Source organism: Danio rerio, chromosome 8 (assembly GCF_052040795.2).
Source record: "Danio rerio strain M-AB ecotype USA chromosome 8, GRCz13ab, whole genome shotgun sequence".
NCBI classification, from domain to species: Eukaryota; Metazoa; Chordata; class Actinopteri; order Cypriniformes; family Danionidae; genus Danio; species Danio rerio.
In genome coordinates, this window is record NC_141028.1 from 33,108,960 (window position 1) to 33,133,831 (window position 24,872).

Sequence of the window (24,872 nt, forward strand, 5' to 3'; positions counted from 1 at the left end):
TCACATCCATGTTTTCTTTTCATCGCCATCCCACTATTCCTCCCTCTTATCCCTCTCTTTCCATTCAAGAGATCTTTCACGACAAGAGCGCCTCTGTATGTGTCAATGTAACCCCTGTCTGTTCTTCTCATTATACGAAGCTCAGCTCCACTGGCCCCATTATGACGTTCCGAGTCCCATCTCTCAAACAAAGGGCTTTTTAAAGAGAATGCAAAATTTGTACACGCTTTTAACAAACACAGGAGAACAAAGACAAAATGTACTGAAGCGATAACCCAGTGACAAAAGTGCCAGTCAATTCTTTGTTCATTGTTCGCTACAGAATCAAAGTGCACCTTGATATAACTGTTTATGGGACCATTTTTTGTTCTTTTTAAAATGAACAAAAGTAAAATAATTAATACAACAATCACTCTAAACAATGTGTTGGGTTATCATAACCAAATGTGTGGGTCAAATATGGACAAACCTAGCTGTTGGATTAAAAAGTGAAGTTTAAATTGAATTAATAAAATAATTATAATAAAATAAGCCAACATTAGGTTTGGCAACATTTGACCCAGCATTGGGCTACAACAACCAAATTATTAACACCTCAGCAATAAAATCAAGCTTTAATCACCACAATAACCAATTTTAGGACTGGGTTAAAAAAAATTATTTTTCAAAATCAATTTAACAAATAATTATGATTTGAGCTGTACATCAGAGAACGTGAACGTGATTTTCTGTACTACACTTTCATTTTCTGCAAGTTCACTAAAACTTGCAAATGTACAACTGATTTAACAAAACAAACAAACCAAACTAAAAAAATCAGAACTGTCGGCACCAATTGTGTAGTGGTAAGTGCATTGCTTTATGGCACTCCGGTGCTCACGGCAATCTGAGTTTAATTCCCGCCTTGAGATCCTTTGCCAATCCTTCCCTTCTCTCCTCATTCTTTCCTGTATATACTCTCCTAGTGTCCTATCAATTACAGGTGATAAAATTGAAACAAATGATCATGTCTGAAAGTAGATAACTGATGCCAGTGGCAACATTAAAGTGTGACATGTGTAAGAATTTCATTTGCAACACCATCACTACACAAGACATGAAGGGGTGCTGCTATTAATTTTTTCATACAGTTTTTTGGTAAATAATTGTAGTCTTGTTTGAGCAAAAGGTCCCAAAATTTTGACTGTTGTGTAGGCATGAGACGATAACCATTTTCAAGGTAAACACGGTTTGGAAAAGTCAAGGTTTTAAATCCGCCAACATTTTCTGCTAAACCGTTCCTATATGTTTTTTTTATGTATGACAACAGTATCTCCAGCAGAAAATATATCCAAAGATGCCGTTTCAAATTGTGAAGAAGTCTGTGTTTTTGAATTAATGGAAAGAGCAGAAGTCAATAATTCATAATTCATTTGAATTATTTAGCTGACATGTTTACTGTCCCAAAATGTTTTGAATGGTACTTCTCAAAATAAAATAGGCTACATTGTGTACAAAAGGGAAAAAAGCTTTATTTTTTTACCCAGACTTTTAAAAAGAACATGTTTTTATAGCAGTAATCACAATACAGTGAAAACTTTATATTTTTATCCAAGGTTATCATACTGTCAGAATCTTATATTGGCCCATGCCTACTTGAGAGTATGTGCAACACAATCTCATGGCATATTGTATATTTTGATTTAATGGCTAGTTTGTATGTTATGCTAATCAATATGTTTTGCTATTCGTATAATTTGTTATGTTATTTGTATATTTGCTGTTCGTATGATATGTATATGAATTTGCTCATCCCCCAATGATGTTTGGGGTTAGGGATGGGGTTGGGGGCACACCCCCTTAAAAAATGGTATTTTTCATACAAATGTAATCATTTGTATGATTTCATTTCTACAAAATGCACTAATAATATTGTACAAATTCATATTCATTTATATGGTCTCATTTGTACATTTAAGCCTGATGTGTTATGATGTAAAATAAAATTTGGGGGCACAGCTCTTTTTAAAAATTGTACTTTTCTGCCAAAATATAAAATAGTAATGTTTCCTCGTGAGATCAGGCTGTACTATAAAATATGTCACGACAAAATATTTGGTTTTATGTTACTTTAGCTTATTTTAGCAAGTTAATTAGGTTTCAAGATTATTTTTAAACTTATACAAATTATAACTTGATGTATTTATTCATTTTAATGCATGTAAGTTGAAATTACGTATAAAGTTAACTTGAACATAAAGGTAGCAACACATTTTTACAGTGCGGCATGTCTGACAATTTCTCAGATATAACACGTCATTAATGTGCTCTTATACAAACTCTCACACTGGATCCTTTATGGCAGTTGTTGTTACGTTAAGAGATTAGCTGATCTATGCACTGAGCTCATAATGATCTATTATACAAGGGTACTTTTACATCTGGCTGATTTGGTTTAGCTCTTCAGGGCTGATGCAACCAACTCTGAGCTCCTGCCAAGCCATCTGCAGACTTGAAGCACTTTGAAAGCAGAGATAAGTGCCTGCAGTGCCCTTTTTTTTACAAGCTATGCCATAAAAGAAAGAGGATGAGAACTACAGAGATAAGAGAACGAGATTTATAGCACTATTACTTCATCCATCGCTCATGGTTATACCAAAGCCAACTTTTTTGAAGCCTTTCAGTCAACTGCGTTCACATCATAATGGATGAATAATAAATTATGATTATATATAATGAAGAAAAGCAAACAGCACCCAAAAGGGAGAAGGGCTTCAGTGCTGTGCTGGAATGCAGTGAGAGATTTAACCATCACTAATGGTGTAACGAGAGCAGATTAGATTTAGCCCAGTGAAGGTTAGCAGCTGGTGACACACTGGAACCTTCTTTTTTACAGTGTGATTGGAGTAAAGCTGCAGCGTCGTAAACAAGTTTTGGTGTGAATGGGGTTTAGGTCACAACAATGTGCTTTTTTTGCACTGAAACACAAGATAAAAGAGGACATGTTGTTCACAAACCATAGATAGATGCTTCAGGTTTAAGAATAACAACTGTAAAATGCGTGGCTGCCATGGTGATAAAATAATTTACTCGCCTCAGAAAAACATCATGCTCTGCAGGGTTCGAGAAGCCACGAATAGGAAATTGATAATGAAAGTCTTTCATCAGATCTGACAAGAAAACGTGTTGTCATGTATTATATAAGCAGCTCTCAGATGCGACCATTCATTTCCAGCTGACACATCAGCACCATTGTAAGTAATCTCATCATAAACGGCCCTCTGGAAATAACACACTTCAATAACATCTAATGGCATTTAAACAGAGGGTCAGTAAAAATCCTTAGATAATGAATGCCATAATGCAGCATTTCTTCCCATGTCTTTGGCTAAATCATACTGAGAGGAGATTGTGTTTTAATACCTGAAGGGGATGAGATTCTCATTTGACTTTTATTTTCTCATGGCTTTTTGGGGGGAGAATTTAGAGAGAGGAACATTGTTTCCAGTAATAGAGAAACAGGGAGTCTCATTATTTATCCCCAAGATTATGGAGACTAGTTTTGGTTTTCTTCACGTTGGTTATCGAAAACTAGATATGCGTGTAAATGCATTTAAGCAGACTTTTTATAGTAGCCTAGATGATTCAATAGGAGATTATGTACCATCTTTAAAGATGACATAAATCTTATACATGACAAAGAACACATAAAGACATTACTACTCTGTAGTAGAAGTATATGTGGTAGAATCTGAATTTGTTCAGTCTCCAATATTTCCATAAAAATCACAAAGAACTTGAAAACAACTTAGAAGAGCATCTAAACAGACTACAAAAACTTTTTTTTTTTTTGCTGATAAATGTCTATAAAACTAAAAAAGAAGTACAATTCCAACACAAACTTTCACAACAAACTAATTAATAATACAAAAACTTGATTTCTGTTACTTTTTTTCCCCTATACATTTATAACATTGTAGAAGTTCTCTCTCTGTACTTCAGATTGAAAACATACAATAACTAAAATGAGTTAATATCTGATGTCATACCTCCAACATAGGTAGATCTGGGTCCAAATGCGTAAAACTATTTAAGACCACCGGACATCCATCTCCGGCCGCGATCTCCAGCTTCACCCCATCCCATATGTTTTTAATTCTCCATGTACTGGACTCAAACAGCTCATCCAGGGACGTGGGTTTAACACCCAGGGCGTCCGACTGTATCCCCATAATATAGACCATTACTAAAAGACTGTCACCTCTGTTTACTATCTATTATTTTATCTCCATGTTCTGTCATCTAGACTTCTGCTGTAGCAACGAGCGTTTGACTGCATCAGTGCGGGTGAAGGGAATACCCTGATCCGCTAAGCCCCGCCCACAACAAAGCGCGCACGTGGCTCCGCCCCTTGAATGACTAACAGTGTTGTCATTTTCCGGGAAACTCTGTTGTGAGCTGCTAAAAATATCACTTTTAATCGCTTGATTATAGCTTCGTAGGCTATTAATAAGCAACTGCAATTGAACTAATTACGTGGCGTTAATTAAACTATTGCATGATTCATTATCTAACTTTGGTTAAATGCTAAATGCTGTTGCGTAGGGCTGTAAACAGGGATCTGCTGAGATATTTGAATAAACAACAACATAACTACAGTGAGCACAATTATGACTAATACTAAATAATGATAGTTTAAAAACATTTTTTGCCAGTGTGAAACAGGCTAACACTGAAAAGAACATCTGAACAAATATAACATCTGAAATAGCTAATTGAATGCAGTATGCCATCAGTTATTAATTTCTTAATATGACAACATTTATACTCTTTTATTTAGAGGACAATTCACCAGTAGTTTACAGAATAAAAATTACATTGTACTCAAACATAGAAATTAAACTATAAATTGTATCGTAATCTCATTTTTCCAATAGCTGTATGGATATTAAACAATATTGTTTTCACATGTGTTGTATATCTAATAATCAGATGTGACCAAAAAAATGATATATTTTCTAAAATTACATGTAATGCTTAACCGTATACAAACAAAAATATCCTTAATATTCAGATTAGAATTAAGTAGATTCTTTTGCTCATTTTAATTGTTGAAAAATGTTTGATTTGCATCAATTTAAAATGTACAAAAGTTTACAATTTAATGTCTCAAATAACTTAAACACTGCAAATACTGTCAAAATGTACACAAAATGTATCATTCATGCAACAAAACACATACAGTACTTATTTTGACATGCACTTACTAAAATACACAAAATGAAATAATTCTAATTTGTTAAATATTAAAATACATAAGAAATCCTTCTAATTTTGTACATTTTAATTATTAAAACTGACAAAGCCTTAAAGCACAGTCCTAGAGTATAACAATTAAACATACGTAAAATAAGAGTCGTTTAATAAGCGAATTGATTCTTGCTCTAAAAATGCCTGACAAGATGGTTGTATAATTCTTATTTAGTCTTTGGGTCTAATGTATTTTCAGTCCCTTTTCTGATCCATCCTTTTTTGGGACAGCTACACTGGACAGAATAACCCAAATTGTAGGTTTTTCATTTTTTAACCACAAAATATTTGTTGAGCTACAGTCCTAGTTACCACAAAAACACAACACTGTAGGATCCTACCGACAACACGAGCCTGACTGTAATGCACGCTAACAGCGTACTCTGTCGGACAATACTGGTAATTACTCATCGTTTCATGTTTGCAACATTGACGCAAAGCTCCGAGGAAAACTCCCAAACCCTCCAGAGGAGCAGTGTTTGGCCAGAAAGAGCAGCAGCTGTGTGGTACACCTGCTTTGGATGATGGTGTTTTCCCGAGCAAAATATTCCCCGAGGTAACCATTATATCAATAAATCTGAAAGGATGTTCAAGAGAGGAAAAACAGTGTCTGGGCTAGAACTTGAGATCCATTAATAATATTTATTTTATAAATTTTCTATCATTTGATAAATTGATATACATTAACATGAAAACAACTATTCACAGAGATTAATCCTCTATAAAAAGGATGTTATGTAATATTCTCCATGGACTTAAAAATATAATATATAACATATAATATACTTATTATATATAAAACAAATTTTGTTAAAAAAATATTAAAACATAATTATATATATTAATTATATAACACTTAAAACATAATTATATATATATATATATATATATATATATATATATATATATATATATATATATATATATATATATATATATATATATATATATATATATAATTATGTTTTAAGTAATTTATAAGTCTATTTCATTTGTACAGGTTTAATAGGGCATGATTATAATTGTACCAAAAGTGGTTTAAAAGTTTTTTTTAAATTTTTTTTATTTAAATACTGCAATAGTACATTAAAAGCACATTTTAGTTCAGCTTCATGGTGTGTCAAAATAGCACAGTTAAGTCCACTTAGTTAATCTTAATTTTAGTTTTAGTACTATTAAAGATGAACTTTTGGTACATTAAGCAAAACCTTAGTCGGCCAAAATAGAGCACTTTAAGTGCATTATGGAAGTGCACTAATTGTACACTGTAAAAAAACAAAAAAACTAAATAATGGCCGTTAAATTAAAGAAATTTACTGTAACCACAAATTTCAGAAATGCTATTACAATCAGAAATGTAAATTTAAGGACATTTCTTTGATTTAACGGCCGTTATTTTACAGCTTATTTCCAGCAGCTGGAAAAAAACAAAATTAAGTTGTTGTTTTTTTTAAAAGTGTTTTTAAATAAAATTTATAAAATAAAACTTTTTTTCACCTGCGCTGGAACACAGGGTAATCGTCTTACAGAGTACAGACAATATAATAAAATAAAAAATACACCTTAAAGCAGGAGACTGCAGGCAAATGAGATAAAAAAAATACTAAATTATTACCTTACTTTGCTAGTTGCTTTGATTACACAATGAATTGTTAAAGAAATCTACCTTTTTAGTCTGAATGTGTAAATATGCAAATGAGAAATTATTTAATTAACTTTGTGCTATTTTGTACACATCTATCACAAAAATTGGATTGAATGAACATTTGATGAAGTGAGGTAAATTTTTCTTGACATTTTAAACTCAGTGAAATGAAAAGTAATATAGATATTAATGAAAAGGAGTATAGATATTAATAAACAATTTGTTGTATGTGAGTGTGAAGTGGAAACATTTGCCTCAGTGCAGAAGAAAAAAAAAACATTTTGAGAAAATGACTTCAAAAAACATGCATTGTATTTGTAATTTGCATACACAAATGTACGGACTGAAAAAATAAACATTTTTTAATGTGTATTTAGTATGTTTTATGTACATTAGTCTTAAACAAATAGCCCCCCAAAATCTCAAAACTGAAAAGTGTATGTGTATAAATGTTTTTTTAATGTGTTTTTGCCTGCAGTTTACTGAAACAAAGTAAACAAGATAGCAAACTCAATGTCCAAATCTACAAAGTCCAACCGCCTGGATACTTTCTAATTGTAAAAATTATATACAAGCAATCTCAAGTATGCCACAATTACATTAAAATTTTTTGAAAATTGACAGGTTTTTGCAGTATTTTTCCCCCTTGGCCACTTCTGCTATTAAATTTGCAGCCATAATTCAAGGCAGCACAAGGACTTGAATAACCATGGGCACTGATTGAATTGAAACATTTGTTTGTTCTGTTCGGCTGCCATGCAGAGCAATCACACAGAGCTATTATGCTGTAAGTTGTATATGCATCAGAATCCCAGGCTTTGAAACACAATATAAATAACATAAAATACTCACAAACCTCTTTATTTTTGTATTAAATACATTTATGTGCACTGAAATGATCAATCCAAACCGTGAGAAGTAAAAGGTCAATAATTACATTCCTAAACAAGGATTAAAATAGTAATCAATTTAATAATAGAATACATCTCACAGCCGTACAGCTAAAGAAATATTAAATTAAATTATTCTGGTCTTTCTTTTAATTGTAGAAAACACAATGGAACATTTCATCAATATTTCTGGCACTTTTCATTTTGGACCAAAATACACATTATTTACAAAATCTTTTTAAGTTACAATTTTGTTTCTCTGTGGATTTGTATTTATTATTAGTTGGAGTTGAGAGTGCGTTTATTCTCATCATAAACATCTGTAGTTGATTTGAGTTTATCTGGCAAAGAAATGCATTTTGTTGTTATAGTCATCTTCCCAGGTATCTTCAAAATGTGTGTGTCAAATATCTGCACTACTACTTGAGAAGTGAAGTTTCATAAACTAATGTCAAGAGGAGCACGTGATATGATTGAGCACTGCTGGCCACTCATCCATAATCTGTAATAATCCAATCCGAGTGATCCTAGCTTACTATAAATGGATCACTTTCTCCTTATTGCCCTATCTTCGTTTTGGAAGAATCCCCTCTTCAACCCCATCTCCTCCTTTTCCTCCCTTTTCTAAAGGGGGAACTATCGAGACCTACCTAATCTCAAATCCCGTGATATGCATATTGACCGGGCAGGAGCCCTTGGCTCAAATATCTCCGAGCTCCGGGTTCTCTCCCGGAACAGCATGCCAAAACCATCCATCGGACAATTCGTCTTTGGCTAACAGCCATCATTTAAGCTGAATGGAGTGAGGACCTAGTTAAAAATGCTTGACTATGCAGTTCTCATTTCATGTCAGGTAAGTTCACGATATGCTGATTCATACACGTTACTCGTTTTTGATTGCAGCAATGATTTCAGCTAAAACTGTTAAATATGGTCATTTAAACTGCAGACACTGAATGCTTAGAATGAAATGTGGTGCAGTTTGCTGTCAGAATGCAGTTGTTTTGCTTGTAGATGATTATCCAGGCCTTGTTCAGTTCCGTCTTCCTTCCTTTTCTTTGGCCCGGCAGAACCTCGGTTTTTAGCACTACATTTTGAATCTGGTAATCATGGAACAATATTTCATGCACATGACCACACAAATCAAAATTGTTGGCATCCAAAAACTTGAAGGCCTTTAACTTCTCTCGTGTAAAATCACTTTGAGTTTTAATGAGAAAGCATCAGGCCGGAAGCTTGGCCATTTAGTCTAATCCAATATCCATTGGGAGGGCGCTATCGCAAATGGACCTGTCAGATAAACGTCGCTGACTTTAACATTAATTTTGCCAAATAACTGTACTTATCACTGGGTGACAAGTTGTTATAATACACTGAAAGCATTATGTAAATAATATATATAATATGTAATTAATGTAACTTACCTCTAATACAACAACAAACTCTGTACCGCATCGGATGTAATTTCCTCGCTGTAAATGCTAGCGCTCCCGTTTTTTTTCTGCAACCTTGTTGCGCGCTCATCCTGAATGTTTACAAACTAGTAATTTGTCTATAGGTACTGAATTATGTGGGTGCGTAAATAAAATGTTTGATCAGTGCTTTAATCTAACAGGCTCATGTTTGCATGCTGTATTGAGTACAAAGTTTACTTGCGAGACACACATAGATTGTGTATCATCTGTCTATAGCAAAGCTACACACACACTGATCGATATACTGAAAATGTACCCATGGTTTATCAACTTTGGATGATCAGATTAAAAACAAGAGAAGCAAAATCAGGTTAAGGGGTTAGAAAGAAATTTTTCCTACTAGGTGCTCACACCATTTTATGCTCAGTGTGATAAACTGCAGACTCCCAAGATCACGTGTAGCATTAATCATGTTAATAACACCATTTTGAGTGCTTCAGTAAATTGTTTGCATTAAATGGTATTTTTATAATTGATTTGGAATTAATCAAATGAAAACATACTGTTGTTGGTAATTGTGGACCCTTTTTACAAGATGGTTATGGCGCGTCATCAGCATCTAAAATTCTTGAAAGTTTAATGTGTAGATTTTTTTTTAAGTATAAAGCTATACTTTATATTATATCATGTTTGCACTGAATTACAAAAAAAAAAAAAAATTCTAATGCAGCGTCTATGGACGAGAGGGTATGTTGCTCTCACACTATTTTTTCCTTTCTCTAGAAGGCTTGAAAACACAATTGAGGAGTTATTTTTTTATTATTTGAGCAAATAGGAATGCAAAAAATGTATTTGTTGTACTCTCCCATTCACTCCTCTTCAAGTTTACCCACGACTTCCGCATGGGAGAAACCTGGAAATGTGAAAAGGGTCCATTGCGTTTTATTTGATTTTGAGGCCTAAATGTCCCTGTGGTATTTTTCTTTCAAAACTAATGACCCCTGACACCAAAAGTTTGCTGTAACTTGTATACTTAGGCTAAGGCTATCTCTGCTACAGCATGAACTCAATTGCACAACCACTGTTTGTGCTGCTCTCTGCTGAGATTGATAGATAACAGCTTGTTGCTCTTGTTTAGCACCAGCATGGTTTATAATTCTTTCAAGAAGCTTCATTTATATTTTTCACAGACAAAAAACAGGTGGTTATAGGACCATTATCCATTATCTGGAACCAATTCCGAGTGGACATTGCAACATGGCTAAAGGTGTTTAAAACTGTCCTTCCTATAAGCAGGAATCAAGGCCATCAGAGTTCTCACATAAATGTTAGCAAACAACACCCTGAACCCACTCTGAAGCCTGTGTCAACCTGAGAAATGTACTTTGAGCTACATTTCAAACGGGGACAAATGTAATGCGTCTGTAAACAAAGCTATCTTTTTTTTGTCCTCCTTTGCTTACTCAAAATTTTCAGCGGATTCACAACAACCCAGTGTTAACGAGAATGGAATCAATGATGTTTGATTGATTTGTGGTGCTTACACAATATATTTTCTACATTATATGGGTAGTTGACAAAGTTTTTTTGTAAAACACTATTTTTTTTAATTAAATTGCTATCATTAACGTAGTCTGATGTTTGAGAATGTACTAACTTTATCAATTTTTTTTACTTTTTTAAATTCACTTTTTAGTGAACTGTAGTGTAAATAAGTCCCATGGCATGATATAAAAATAAGAACTCTCAATAATATACAAATGGTGTGAGAGTGATTGTTCTTCATTGTTGGACACTTATCTAGATATAGTGCTATAATATTTTCTCTGAAATCATGAATAATATTTTTCTCTACGTCCTTTCAGATTTGTAGGACATTTTCCAATAATAGGGTTGCAAAAGGAAAGGACAACAAATCTTAACAATTTTGTAATGATTACAAAAAAGTTCAATATGTAAAGCAAAAATTCAGGTGCATGTCATGGGCTTCAGTCACACGATCTTGATTGGTGTCCTTCAACTAAATTAAGTATTTTTGTGGAATTGTCCAGTTTATAATGAGCATATGAAGGCACAGCAAATGATATAGTTTTCAGTGACAAATGTATAAAGTTCCTGTGTTTTTAGAAATATATGGATGAATAAAATGATTGCCATTTACTTAAATAGCCAATTGTAAAAATAGACCCGAGGTATTTATCAATGATTTTTACGACTTGTTTTTAATTAAAAAGAGCTGTCATTTTTTCAACAAGACAGTCATCCAGCAGGACAATTGCAAAATGTAACAACACAGCATTTTTATAACAAGATGTCTATGCAAGTCAAACTATTGTCTATCATAACTGCATTTCAAATGATGACAATATCAATTATTTTCATTTTTGTCATATGTGACAGAAAATGCAACGTCACGTAAACAGTCTCTATCTGTAAATTCAGAGAACTTCGAGATTCGTTGGAATGGATTTCACTTTTGATTTCTACATGTTTTCTTTCTCTTTCTTTCTTTCTTTCTTTCTTTCTTTCTTTCTTTCTTTCTTTCTTTCTTTTGTTTACTATGTCAAAAACAGAATGACCCAGATGTGGATAAGGAACACAGGCTGTGGAAAGCACCTGAGAGATACAATCATACAGCTAAAAGAGATTTAAAAGGAGCAGGAAACTACTTGTCAAACATTGCTATCAATTTGTTCACACACACACACAAACAATACCACCTTCAGGATATTTCTGTACGAGAAATGTCAACTCTATGCATGATTCCAACTTATTTCTTTAGTAACAGCCCACTATCATTGACTAAAATCTCATTTCATGTTTCAGGAACTACTTATAAGTATTCATCAAATATGTTACTAATCTGCCTACTCCACAAATAAGACAACATAAAATATAAAACATATTCATAAAATACATTAATCTGAATCTGGTTATAGCTAGCTATATCTCCTGAGACACACTGGCTGTTAACAGAAGAGGTTCTTACCTGTTTCCGTTCCTCTAAATCTCCCAACTCACAGTACAGATCTCCATTCACGTACATACAACCCAAGCCACACCAGCGTATCAGTTGAATGAGTTGATCAATCCTGTCTTTCCAACACATCACCTTCCTAATTGAGTTCTTGTAGCATGAACTGCACAATATCCTCAATCTCGTGACAGTTATGTAAAATTCTCCTTCGCCATCCGCTGACCCCAAAAACACTGGCCCTGTCTGACACGTGTAGACTCAAACAGCTGTATCAATACGCAGGGAACATGGTAACACAACTCTAACTCTGACCGAAGACCACAACGCTTGCTGTAATAAGCTCATCTATTGACAACCTCAGCCTTGCTACAGAATCATTATTAATGACTGATGCACTTTGCTGTGCTGGGAATTCAGAAGAATTCCCACAGAAAACGAAATAGCAAGTGAGGCAATCAAGCTGAAGTAAAACCTGTGTGACAAGTTTCTTTGCCAAGGAATCGAACCTTGTTGTGTTTGGGCAAATGTTCACAGGATGTCATTGTAGATTTGAGAACATTTTACACAATACTTTATTACATTTCCCAGCATGCGATGTTCATTTATAAAATCTAAACTTCTATTTAAGAGTTTTACTTTCGTTGTGGGGCAGATTTTGTAACTAAATCTAGACAAAACTGTCTACAGTTAACTACAGTAGTGGACAGAAACCATATTCACTCTGGCACTGAACTTTATTTTTGTTTCAGGAGTTCACACTTACAGATGTTTGAGCTTGGAAAAGATACCCCAACTTGTATTATTCCCCTTGTCAGGAAAGGGAGAGACGTTGGGGTTTGAGTGAAGTGTCAAGCCCAGCCCCAGAACGCGCCCTCCAGGTAGATAGATTTAAGAGGTGAGATGTCGGGATGGTGGAGGGATGCTAAAGTCGTGAGATAATGCAGGTAGGTCAAGTTTGGCATTTATGTAGGGTTTGGTCTAATGCTGATTGGATAATGGAATGATTGTTAATGATGCGTTAGAATTGTTATAAAATCTTCACATGCTCTTCTTAAAATTTGTTTATAAAACATCACTAAGTGTCTGTATTTTATTCTTTTATATTCTTCCACTACATTTTATAAAAAGGTTGTTCTTTGTTGAAAACATTTTTGTCTGCTATAAAACATGATGGCAGAAGTTTGTAACCAATTTGTAATTTGTACACAATTATTTTCAATTAAACATGTTTGAGTCCATTTATTCATTCATTCATTTTCCTTTTATTTAGTCTCTATAGGTCGTCAAAGCGGTATTAACACACTTATTCACACTCATAGTGTAGTTTAATTTAGGCCAATTTAGTTTAATGTAATTCACCTATAGCACATGTCTTTGGACTGTAGGGGAAACCAGAGCACCCAAAGGAAACCCCCGCAGCATGGGGAGAACTTGTAAACTTAACACAGAAATGCCAACTGACCCAATTGGGACGTGAACAATTGGCCTTCTTGCTGTGAGGCGACAGTGCTGGCAAGTAAGCCACCGTGCCGCTCTAGAATAGCAATGTCAGTATTCAGTTTATTTCAATGTTCACCTTTAACTACATTTACATTTACTCATTCGTCAGACACTTTAATCCAAAGGGAACTAACAAATGAGGATAAAATAATCACTTCAAATCACCAGAAAGCAATATATAGATGCTAAGTTAGTTCAATATTTATTTTGCATACAAATGCACAAAACACAAACACACACATTATTAGCCCCCCTGTTTATTTTTTTCCCAATTTCTGTTTAACGGAGAAAGGATTTTTTACAACACATTTTTAAACATAATAGTTTTAATAACTCATCTCTAATAACTGATTTATATTATCTTTGCCATGATGGTAGGACATAATATTTGACTAGATATTTTTCAAGACACTTCTATTGAGCTTGAAGTGACATTTAAGAGCTTAACTAGGTTAATTAGGTTAACTAGGCAGGTTAGGGTATTTAGGCAAGTTATTGAATTATGATGGTTTGTTCAGTAGACTATCGAAAAAATATATAGCTTAAAGAGGTTAATAATATTGACCTTTAAATGTTTTTTAAAACATTAAAAACTGCTTTTATTTTAGCCTAAATAAAACAAATAAGACTTTCTCCAGAAGAAGTTCACACACACACACACACACACACACACACACACACACACACACACACACACACACACACACACACACACACAGAGAGAGAGAGAGGAAAGAGTGTGATTACAGGTGGTTTGTAAAACCCACTCACCTGTGAGAAGCACACTCAGAATTGCACAATGTTATCCCATAAATTAACAATGAGGCAATTTCCCACAATTAAATGATTACTGGCCAAATTTACTAGTCAGAACAAGTTCTTTGTACAGCTTTTCTTAATTGCTTTGATGCAGTCGTCAACTGAAACTCCACAATTTCAAAACAGTTAACACACAAGTCTAAACAGCGTCACTCATTGTCAAAATGACACATTTTGCTTGAAAAACTAAATGTGCTAAAACATTTAAAATATGCAAAAAAGTCAATTTTGCCATCAAACAACAAAACGTTCAAACCAGTATATGAGCTTTTAATTAATCACAACACAATGGACAACAAAATATATTGGAAAATATATTTTTCAAACTGTGGCTGAAAACTGAAATACTGTTAAAAAACAGACTAGACAAAAATATTAAAATACTGTAAATATTTGAGAAGACTCATATAAACCAAAATACAGACAAATCTATCAGAGTAGAAGACATAGCCACTACTGACCTCCTCCATTCATGCTGGCAAAGAACAACACTGACCGGCCACCTTTTTTTTTTTAATTCTAATTAAAGATTTGTGTGAAGGAGTGTCAAACCAGTGCTTTAATGACTTCATACAAAGTTGATAGTTTCTAATAGTCAGGAATAAATGGTTTATATTTGGTTACCATAGCTAAAACTATGGAGTTTGGACTGCTTAAATAACATCCGTGTTAACAGGAAAATGTTGGGGAAAATGTGTCAATCCAATGAGAAAGGGTTTACACATTTGCCAGACATGTTTTCTGCTCGGCTGGGATAATGATAATGAAAATGGAGTGGATTCTAGTTTCTTTACCCGGTCAAAGCAAATAGGAAAAACTGTAAATTAGTACTGTTGGTATTTACAAAACATGTGCAGCGATGAATAGTGCTAAAAGAGTGTAAACGCAGCTATTTTTGCACCTGACTTTATTGAATATGATTTGTAGGAGTTTCCTGGTCATATGCCAATTTTATGTGAAGTAACTAAGTATTTTAATTAATCACAAAATGCGATTTGATAAAGTTTTCACTCCTCAAATTACAGGTATTTGCGCTATTATTTAACACACAAAAAAACATGTCTTAAATGTTGCACTTGAAATGGCTACAGCTGTTGTTGCCAGGTGGAAGCACCGCAAAGAACAGAGAGCATGTGCTTTGAGGTAGAAGATCCCACACATATTTATTTTAAATGTCAGAGGAACACACCATTCAAACATTGTTTGCTAAATATGTTTTTTTTTAATATGCTTTATGATTCAAAAGATCACTGGGAACAAACAACTGAGTCACATATTACCAGCTCAATCATCATTCCCTCAGACAGCATGTGATATATTCTTCTTGCACCTGAACTGTCAATAACACAAACAGTTTTTAAAATGTCACAGATACAGTTGAAAATGGCTTTCTTAAGTCTTTAAATTTTGAATGTAATAGGCTTTAGTTTTTGTCTTGTGCCCACCAATATTAAGCTTGTCTATTTTTTGAATATGTCTATTCTGTGGTGCTGTATTTAAATTGCACTTTTGTGTAATTCTGCCATTTAATAAACCTGGACATACATATTGATATTACAGACGTGTTTTCAGAAGTTTCTTAAAAATGGCCAGACACTCAGCTGTTTGACATGTCTTTTCACCAGTATGAAACATTAAAAGTAAATGTCTTTGTGATTGATTCTGTGGCCCATGGTATCACAAGGCAACTTTTATTAGCAGAGCACAGGTTCCTACCGAGCTCATCAGGCTGAAGTAAATGAGTGCAGAGTCAGCGGTTGATTTGTAGGGATAACAGTGCCTCGAAATTGATACGAGCACCGATTACTAGATCTACCTTCCTGCAGATTTCAGTCGCAACCCTGATCGAACATACTTGTCTGTAATTACCAAGTGCTGTTTCAGGTCCTAATTAATGGAGTATATGCACACAGACTTTTAATTTTCAGTCTGCCAGTCCAAGGGCTTCTGGTGACCTGTCGCACCATTACAAAATTGCCACGTTTAAGAACTGATTTCTTTCAAATTCAGTGATCTTCATTGCCTGATTAACATACAAAATAAAATGGGTCTCAGAATGGACAAGAGGCACAGTATTAAAATTAAACATTTCCGCACCATGTCTTGTGGAAATATGGAAAATTATTTTACCCCAGTATATTTAATGGAGTTTCTGCGCAAGCCTGCCACTGACGCCGCTTTCATTTACACAGTCTTTCATCCTGTTTTATGCTTCAACAATTAAATGAATGCTTAAGCCTATTGAACTGGTCTATTTTAATAACATTGTAATATCGTTACTGTAAAAGAAAAGTATGGATAATAGTCACATAAACCTTTTACCAGTAGTTTATTGTTGGCTGAAAACACTAGCTGTGCCTATACCTCATTGGTCAAGTTGTGTTTGTCAGGGTTGGAGCTGAACTCTGCAGGAAGTAGATCTCCAGGAACATGGTGGTCATCTGGTGTAGATTGACAAAATAAAGGTATAACATGTACTCCTTTTGGTTCAGTATGCTGTGTTCATACCAGATGCGGAACACGCAAATAAATTGTACTATTTTCATGTAACTAGCAAAGTAAGTTTAACTCACTTCATTTATGCATTAAATTCAATTCACAATAGACGTGGATTTGCATCATGGGAAGGGCTTCTTTCTGCCCGTTGACTCTAGCTTCATTGCTAAATGGCTAAACGTGGATTTTATTGAGAGAACAACTGTGCTTATGTGCTTTAGGAAGGCTGAAAAACAGCATATATTAGTTCGGGGCCGAGTCTGAGTCCATGAACTTCAAGTTCATCCACTTGCGCCATGTCATAAATCACACCCCTAAAAGAGCAAGCTCCTGATTGGTTAATCAGAGCGATTTGTGCGAATTACACTGCAGGATGTCTATTTGGGTCTTTGCAAACATGTAAACACTCCCACTTGACGCTTCATCCGTGTCTATTGTTAAAGCAGCATTAGAGACTTGTTTCTCTTTATTCTAAATCAGTTGTAGAAGCTTGATGGTGTTGGATGGGAAGCAGCCAAGAAAGTATTGCAAGAATCCATCTTGGAGAGGAGAAGAGCTTGGACATGCATTTGAGCAGCATGTTTGGTTAAGAAAGGTCTAATCTACCAGGTGTCAAATAAAGCAAATCTGAAAGAACAGACTAGTCATCAATAACTACTCCTAGGTTCCTGACATTCCTAGAAGGAGTTATTGTCAAGGTGCCCTGCTGTATAGTGAAGTTGTGGTTAAGCTTTGGGCTGGCCGAGATAAATTCAGTTTGGATATTGCATTGAATTATTAATTTGTGAATTGGACTAATCTAGCTGTATCTGTTTTCATTTCAAAAGCTCACTGATTCAAATATTCAGTGTGAATCTCCCATTAAAGATTCACTAATTTAAATGATCATATCAGTGGCTGTTTCTCAATATGCGTTCTTGCGTCCTCATGTTCTCGTGTAACGTCATCATCTACTGCCAAAGTTCAGTTTCAAAACTCAAAATCGCAAAAACGGAGGATGCATGAAAGTTCTCGAATGTGTTCTTGATAACAAGGATGCATCGATGCAGACTTAAACACCAAACTCGTTCTGTCTTTTCGCATGCCGGGGTTTGGTTTTCCGAGGTGACCGCTCTTCACAAGAACGCAAGTCTGTTCTCAGCATTCTTGGAATTGAAAACGGCCAGAGTGAGTCTCCAGTTAACGACTCACATATTCAAATGGTCTGGTCAGAGCAACTCAACCAATCAGGTCAGAGTGAGTCTAAAATTGATGATTTACCAATTCAAATCATCTGATCACAGCAAGCCTCCAATTACTGATTCAGTGATGCAAATGATCTGGCCAAAGCAAGTGTACAGTTAAAGATTACAGAAATGTCTTTATTTGTATATTATTTGTATCCGAACCATCTGGGTTTTATTATTGTAATTTTTATCAATAATTATCAATAGTAATTACATCCCATTATTTGTAATAAAACCAAAAGAATACCTAAAACAATCACGTACAATTTTGTAATTTTAAAATCGGAAAAGAACACTTAATACTTTACAGAAGTAATATTTTATTTATTTTTAGTATTATTTTAATTTAACACATGATTTGTGTAGCTTGTCAGCAGTTCTCCTGAAAAAATAATAAAAAATTACATTTAAGGTAATAAGGGCGTCATGGTGGCTCAGTGGTTAGCACTGTTGCCTCACAGCTGGAAGGTCTCTGGTTTGAGTCCTGGCTGGGGCAACTGGCATTTCTGTGTGGAGTTTGCATGTTCTCCCTGTGTTGGCATGGGTTTCCTCCGTGTGCTCCGGTTTCCCCTAGTCTAAAGACATGCACTATAGGTGAATTAAATAAACTAAATTGGCCGTAGTGTGTGTTTGAATGCGTGTGTATAGGTGTTTCCCAGTACTGGGTTGCGGCTGGAAGGCCATCCACTGTGTAACACATTTGATGGATTAGTTGGTGGTTCATTCCACTGAAATAGAGACTATGCGAAGGAAAATTATAAATGAATAAATTAATTTAAGGTAATAGCCTCATAAGAATTGATTCAATCGTTTACAATAATCAATGGGTTTGACACAAGTAATTAACATCAAATATTTTTAATCAAGATAACTTGAGCCTGATGATTAGCCTATATATTTGAATTAGTGTATGTTTACTGTGTGTAACTGGAGTCTCTAAACATTGACTGTTTTCTGTGCTTGTACAATCCATTTTTTACCAGCATGCCACTCTTGGCTAGAATTAACTGGATTATGGACCATCAAAGGTCTGGCTCTGTGAGACTAGACAAAACCTGACCCACAAACACAGAACGTCCACACAGGTGGATATTGATGTTCAAGAGGCCAGACTTTGTCAATGTGTGTCTATGCGGCCTAAAACAATGCTGATGTTCTAACAAGCCAACGGTGCTTTTCAAAACAACAGCTAAAGTACTAATGACACTCAGCTTCTTTTCAGAAATAGGTCAAAACTTAATTCACTGACCCAACATAGTGTGTAAACCTCCGATTCTTTTTTTTTTTTTACAGAGAGAGCTCACATACTTTTCTTTCTTTAGTGCCACAGAAACACCATTCTGTGGCTCAATTTATTACCCTGCTGTATTCTCTGGAGCTCCATTATGATTCCAAGGCGCTTTGACACTCAGAACTTGGCATTTAAAAGTGCTTTCTCCTCATGGCTGAGGCCAAAAGAGAAACTCTATCAAAAGCCTTGTCCAAGTCACAAATGAGTACAGACAGTCACTGGCTGAGACACGCAGACACGCTGATCTGATACAGTCACATCACTGCTGAAAACATACTGATCATTAATGAAACCACGCTGTTCCATATGTATTACTTTAAATTACTATTTAGTGTTGGGGATTTATATCAACTTAAGATTTTTATAGAGTTATGACAAGGCCCACACGAAATTTGCGCGCGCAGAAATCCACAGATTTATGCAGATTTTCACCCCATCATTAAGTCTATTTATTTAGTTGTGTGTAAATGTGTGTACATTTAATTTATTCAGTTTTTTAATTAATTCGAGTAATATTACAGAGTAATATGTAAACGTTCATATGATTTACTTACAATACAGTTTGTAAAGTAATAATTTCTGTCTTTTAGTAGATATATGGAAGATATATTATATGAGAGACTTGCTTTATTTACCAAATAAATGAATCGAATAGGATTTGTATTGTAAACATTAAATAAAAGTTTAAAATGAATAATTTATGATGGCACCTATGATGAAAATCATCTTTTTGAAGCTGTATGGACAGAACTGTGTGCAGGTATAGCAGGGCTCGAAATAAACCTTTTTGCTTGGTAGCACCGGTGCTCCTAACTTTAAAAATTTAGGTGCAACAGCCAAAATTTAGTCGCACTTATAAGCATTGTTACTACAAGTTTTATACAAACATATTTATTGCATTTGAAATCAACTCTAATCAAACTAACAAGGAAAAAAATATATATGCAAGCGTGAGGAAAATATGTCTCAACGAAATCCCGTCATCATAAGAAAATAGATTTTTATAACATAGCTGAGTGACCAAAAGATACACGGACAGCTCACCGGACCTGCACGCACTGCTTGACATGAATGAATCTGTTAATGATATAGCTGTGCAGTTCTCACGGGTCGTGTCTTATATTGCACTGATGTTTTTGACATATACTGTACCTTATTATATGTATACGTCATGTTAATAGCAATACTTTTCATGAGTAGTGATATTACATGGTTAACATGGTGTTAAATTTTACATATAACTGCCACTTGCACGGCAGAAACTATCTGGCGATTATATGAAGGATTAAACAGAAGCTCTCGTGCTAGATGTGGCACGCAGTTACCTGAAAATTCCACCCCACAGACTTCTCATAGCGGACTTGAAGCCACTGGAAGTCTTTTATCCATTCTGCGTGAATGTCTCCCAAATCCGCGCATGTGGTGAATATTTTGCAGTAAAAACTGGTCGCACACAACAATTTTTAGCACTCACTCAAATGCTCCCAAATATATTTTGAGGTCGCATAGGTAAAATTTCGGGCGCATATGCGACCAAAATGGTCGCAATTTCGAGCCCTGTATAGTGTGTCCACAATCTTATTAGAGTGATAAAAAGACAAGTCTCTTCTTTTAAATTTCCTGACGTTAAAATAGGATCCAAATCCCTCTCATTTTGAGGCCCACGGCAACATGATGTAGGAGTGTGGTTTTCCCCACCCACAGAACTGATTGACAGCCGCATAATAATATGTCTCCGTAGTAACGCAAATAATCATATCAACAAGACAAGACATGCGCAAATTGGAATTAAAAGATCTGTTCAGCTCTCTGTGATCATCAATCATCATCAAATATGATCGAGAATGAGTTTTACAAGTTTAAAATGTTTTTAAAACAGAGCATATGTGTAATGAATTACAGCTATTTTACCGTCTTTATCACCACAGCTGCATGTCAGTAAAATTATCAAAGAAGAAGCTTCAATCGTGGTTTGTGGACATGAAATCAAGTTTTTTGTACATTAACAACGGATGTACATTCAGCAGTGGATATTAACGTGTATCATGTCACATTTGCCATGTAAAAACAGTGCAAAAGTTAAACATACGTGCTGTGTGTGTTTGTGTGAACATTGTAACAACATTGTGTGTGACTCATCGTAGTAGAAAGGCTTGAATTAACTCCACAACAAATACATCAAATACTCATTGGGAAAATTCTTACTGTAGTATTTCTCTCAAACGTTACGTGAGATCTGCTTCCTTCATGTCTGTCACTGTGCTGTTTATCTGACGCAGCCGAGGCGGTAAATGAGGTACGTGAACGGTGGGTAGGGAGAAATAGCATTAAATGCACAGACAAAAACAGCTACATTGTGTTTAGAGCAGAAAATCCAACATTCGGAATGGTATAATAAATAATGTGATGGGTGTTTTGAGCTGAAACTTTACAGACACATTCTGGAGACACAAACGGCTTATCTTAAATCTTCATAAAGGGGTAAAAAAGGTGCCCTTTAAAAAGAGTGCAAAGGAAATACTGTATTTAAAAAAGGTATTTAGAAAATGCACTCACATGTCACACTGCATTTTTTTACTTCATGGCCACTAAAGAATATTAGTAAAAATGTTAAACAATTAGCAGCATTTAATAAACCAAACATTTCACTCCAATGCATTAAAACAGATCCAAAACAAAGCCCAGAGGACTAACTACGGATCACATCCATTTCCAAGATGACTCATAAAACTTAAGCAGTAGTTGCAGAGCTCTACTGAAGTGCACCATATAAAATGCAATAAAAATCAAGCCCGGTAACCTAAATGCATACTCACACCTGCAGAAGTGTTGACACATAAAACACCTGCTACTTAGCAAAAGTAGCACATCATCCTTGAACATCTCTTGACCGAAGAGTACCACAGAAAAACAAACAAAACAAAAAACAGATAGCATCAACGTCCTACTCATCACGCCAATAGTACAACTCACTATTAAGCTCGAGACATCCCCAACTAACTCCAGACGCCAATATTGATCAACCTGTATAATGACAAGTGACAAAACAACAAAAACTAACATGCCTGTACCAGCATTCCCAGTGAAACATCAGTTAAAGTCCTCACTGGCTCTAATCCAACATGCATGAAAACAGCAGAACGCAACCAACACTTGGACCAAATGACAACACACTCGCATCAGGTGAATCAGAAGCGAACGACTGCAGTCTCTTACCAGATCGTCCAGGATGGAGACGGGGAAATCAAACATGCACATCTTCACAGGTTGAGCCAGAGCTTTATGCAGGCTGAACAGAGATTTGGGCTCCATCTTACCCGATGGAGAGAGTGTAGGCTGCTGTCCAGGCGCCTGCTTCATATTAGGGGAATGCTGCTCCCCCTTGTCTGCTCTCATTGATACACAACTCCCTCCCTCTCTCGTGCTCTCTCCCTTTCAGTCGTTCCCTTTCCAGAGTGAGTGCACAGGCAAAAACTACTCGCCTCTCTCTGTATTTCCCTGTGCACAAACAGGAACTTGCTGTCGCTGTCAGTAACACTCTGTCTACTTCTGTCGCCTCAGGAGACGGTAAGAAATCTGAACAACTCGACCTCCTCCTCCTTCTCCTCCTCCTCCAAGGGTTTCCTTTTGCACATAGTCTCTAACAATCTCCTAACCATGTCAACACCCACGCCTATACAGTACATGCGACGTAGGTATGCAGGTACATTTCGCTTTAAAATGCAGTATCTCTGCGTAACAGTGTATCTCTCTCTGTCTCTTTCCCCCTCCCTTTTAAGCCCCACATTCACTCCATGGATACTGCTAACAGTCCTTTTCCAGCATGTGAAGATATATAGGAGAGTTTCCTGGATGTTTTTCCCCTTAGAGACCCTCTGTTTGTGTATCTGGATCATGTTTTTGCTGGCGCAACACAAAAAGTGTGTTTTTGCACGTGTGACCAGTCTGCCCAGTGACCTGTAAGTGAGTCTGGATCCTAGAAAAAAGCCCACACATACACTCACACACACATAAATGGCCGACATACTCTCAGATCCATTAAAGAGTTGAAAAAAATTGCAATGCCCTAACATTAAATCTAGGTCACACCGCTTTTTCGAGCTGTCCTGTAGTAAAACAGGCTTAATGATAACATCTGAACGAGTCAAGGGAGGGATGCAGAATGGAAGAATAGTTCCTGTGAGGCCACCGTACATGCAACAGGAGTAGCACACAGTTCAATATCATACATGTGATGATTATCTAACAGCAGATATAGTTGAGGAGCGCAGGGAGGTGGCACTCTATTATGAAAGCACAGACTGTGGGAACTGTTTTGAAATGCAGAGGATATCCTACGCAGCCATAGAGCGATGTGGTTGCCATGGAGACAGCAAACGCTCAACCTTTGAAAAGAGATGCCTAGAGGAACTGCAATAAAGCCCACAGAGACGACTGTATTTGCACAAGAGCGCCCTACCTCACTACAGAGACGTGTGCACAAAAGCAGCTTCTGTTTAAAATATGTCTCACATTGAGGCGCTTCACTTGCGTTCTGTAGGGTGCATGGCTGTTGAAATTCAGGCAGAATATGCACGAACATGTCTTGCCTACATTCGCTTCATTCCAATCACGTCCAGACATGTGCAAGTTCTTGGGAACATCTTGAATTTTGAAAAAGTACCTCTCACGTGTGTAAGGCATTCAATGGTTGTATAGGCTGATTCAGAGTCATAGGAAAACATTTTAATTTGTTACAATTAATAATAATAGTAATAGTAATAATAATAATAATACTAATAATAATAATTCCCTACATTTATAAAGCGCTTTTCTAGACACTCAAAGGGCTTTACACATTGGGGGGAATCTCCTTATCCACCACCCGTGTGCAGCATCCACCTGGATGACAAGACGTCAGCCTTATTGCGCCAGTCATTTATGATAGGGGGATGGTTATGAGGCCATGATAGACAGGGACCAGTGGGTAAATTTGACCAGGATGACGGGACTAAACCCCTACTCTTTTTTTGAAGGACGTCCTGATATTTTATTTAACGACCACAGAGGGTCAGGACATCGGTTGAATGTTTTATCCAAAATACGATGCTCACTGAGCAGTATAGAGTACCCTTCACTATACTGGGGCATTAGGACTCACACAGACTGCAGGGTGAGCACCCCCTGCTGGCCTCACTAAGACTACACTAACAGCAACCTAGCTTTCGTATGTGGTCTCCCATCCATGAATTGACCTGGCTCAGCCCTGCTTGGCTTCAATGGGCAACCATGTGCGAGTTGCAGAGAGCTAGCTGTCGGCTAATTTACAAGCCACTAAATTAGGT

General features: G+C 35.8%; 1 protein-coding gene across 3 annotated transcripts in view; it reads right to left on the reverse strand.

Moving 5' to 3' along the window:
• ralgdsa (ral guanine nucleotide dissociation stimulator a) overlaps positions 1–23,099 on the reverse strand; it is a 51,937-nt gene extending 28,838 nt beyond the window's left edge. Inside the window, exon 1 of one of the 3 annotated variants that reach the window (XM_087264012.1) lies at positions 22,765–23,099. In XM_087264012.1, the coding sequence (XP_087120138.1) occupies positions 22,765–22,944 (180 nt within the window). In that variant the 5' untranslated portion in view covers positions 22,945–23,099. 3 annotated transcript variants of the gene reach the window in all.
• Positions 23,100–24,872: the final 1,773 nt, after the last annotated feature.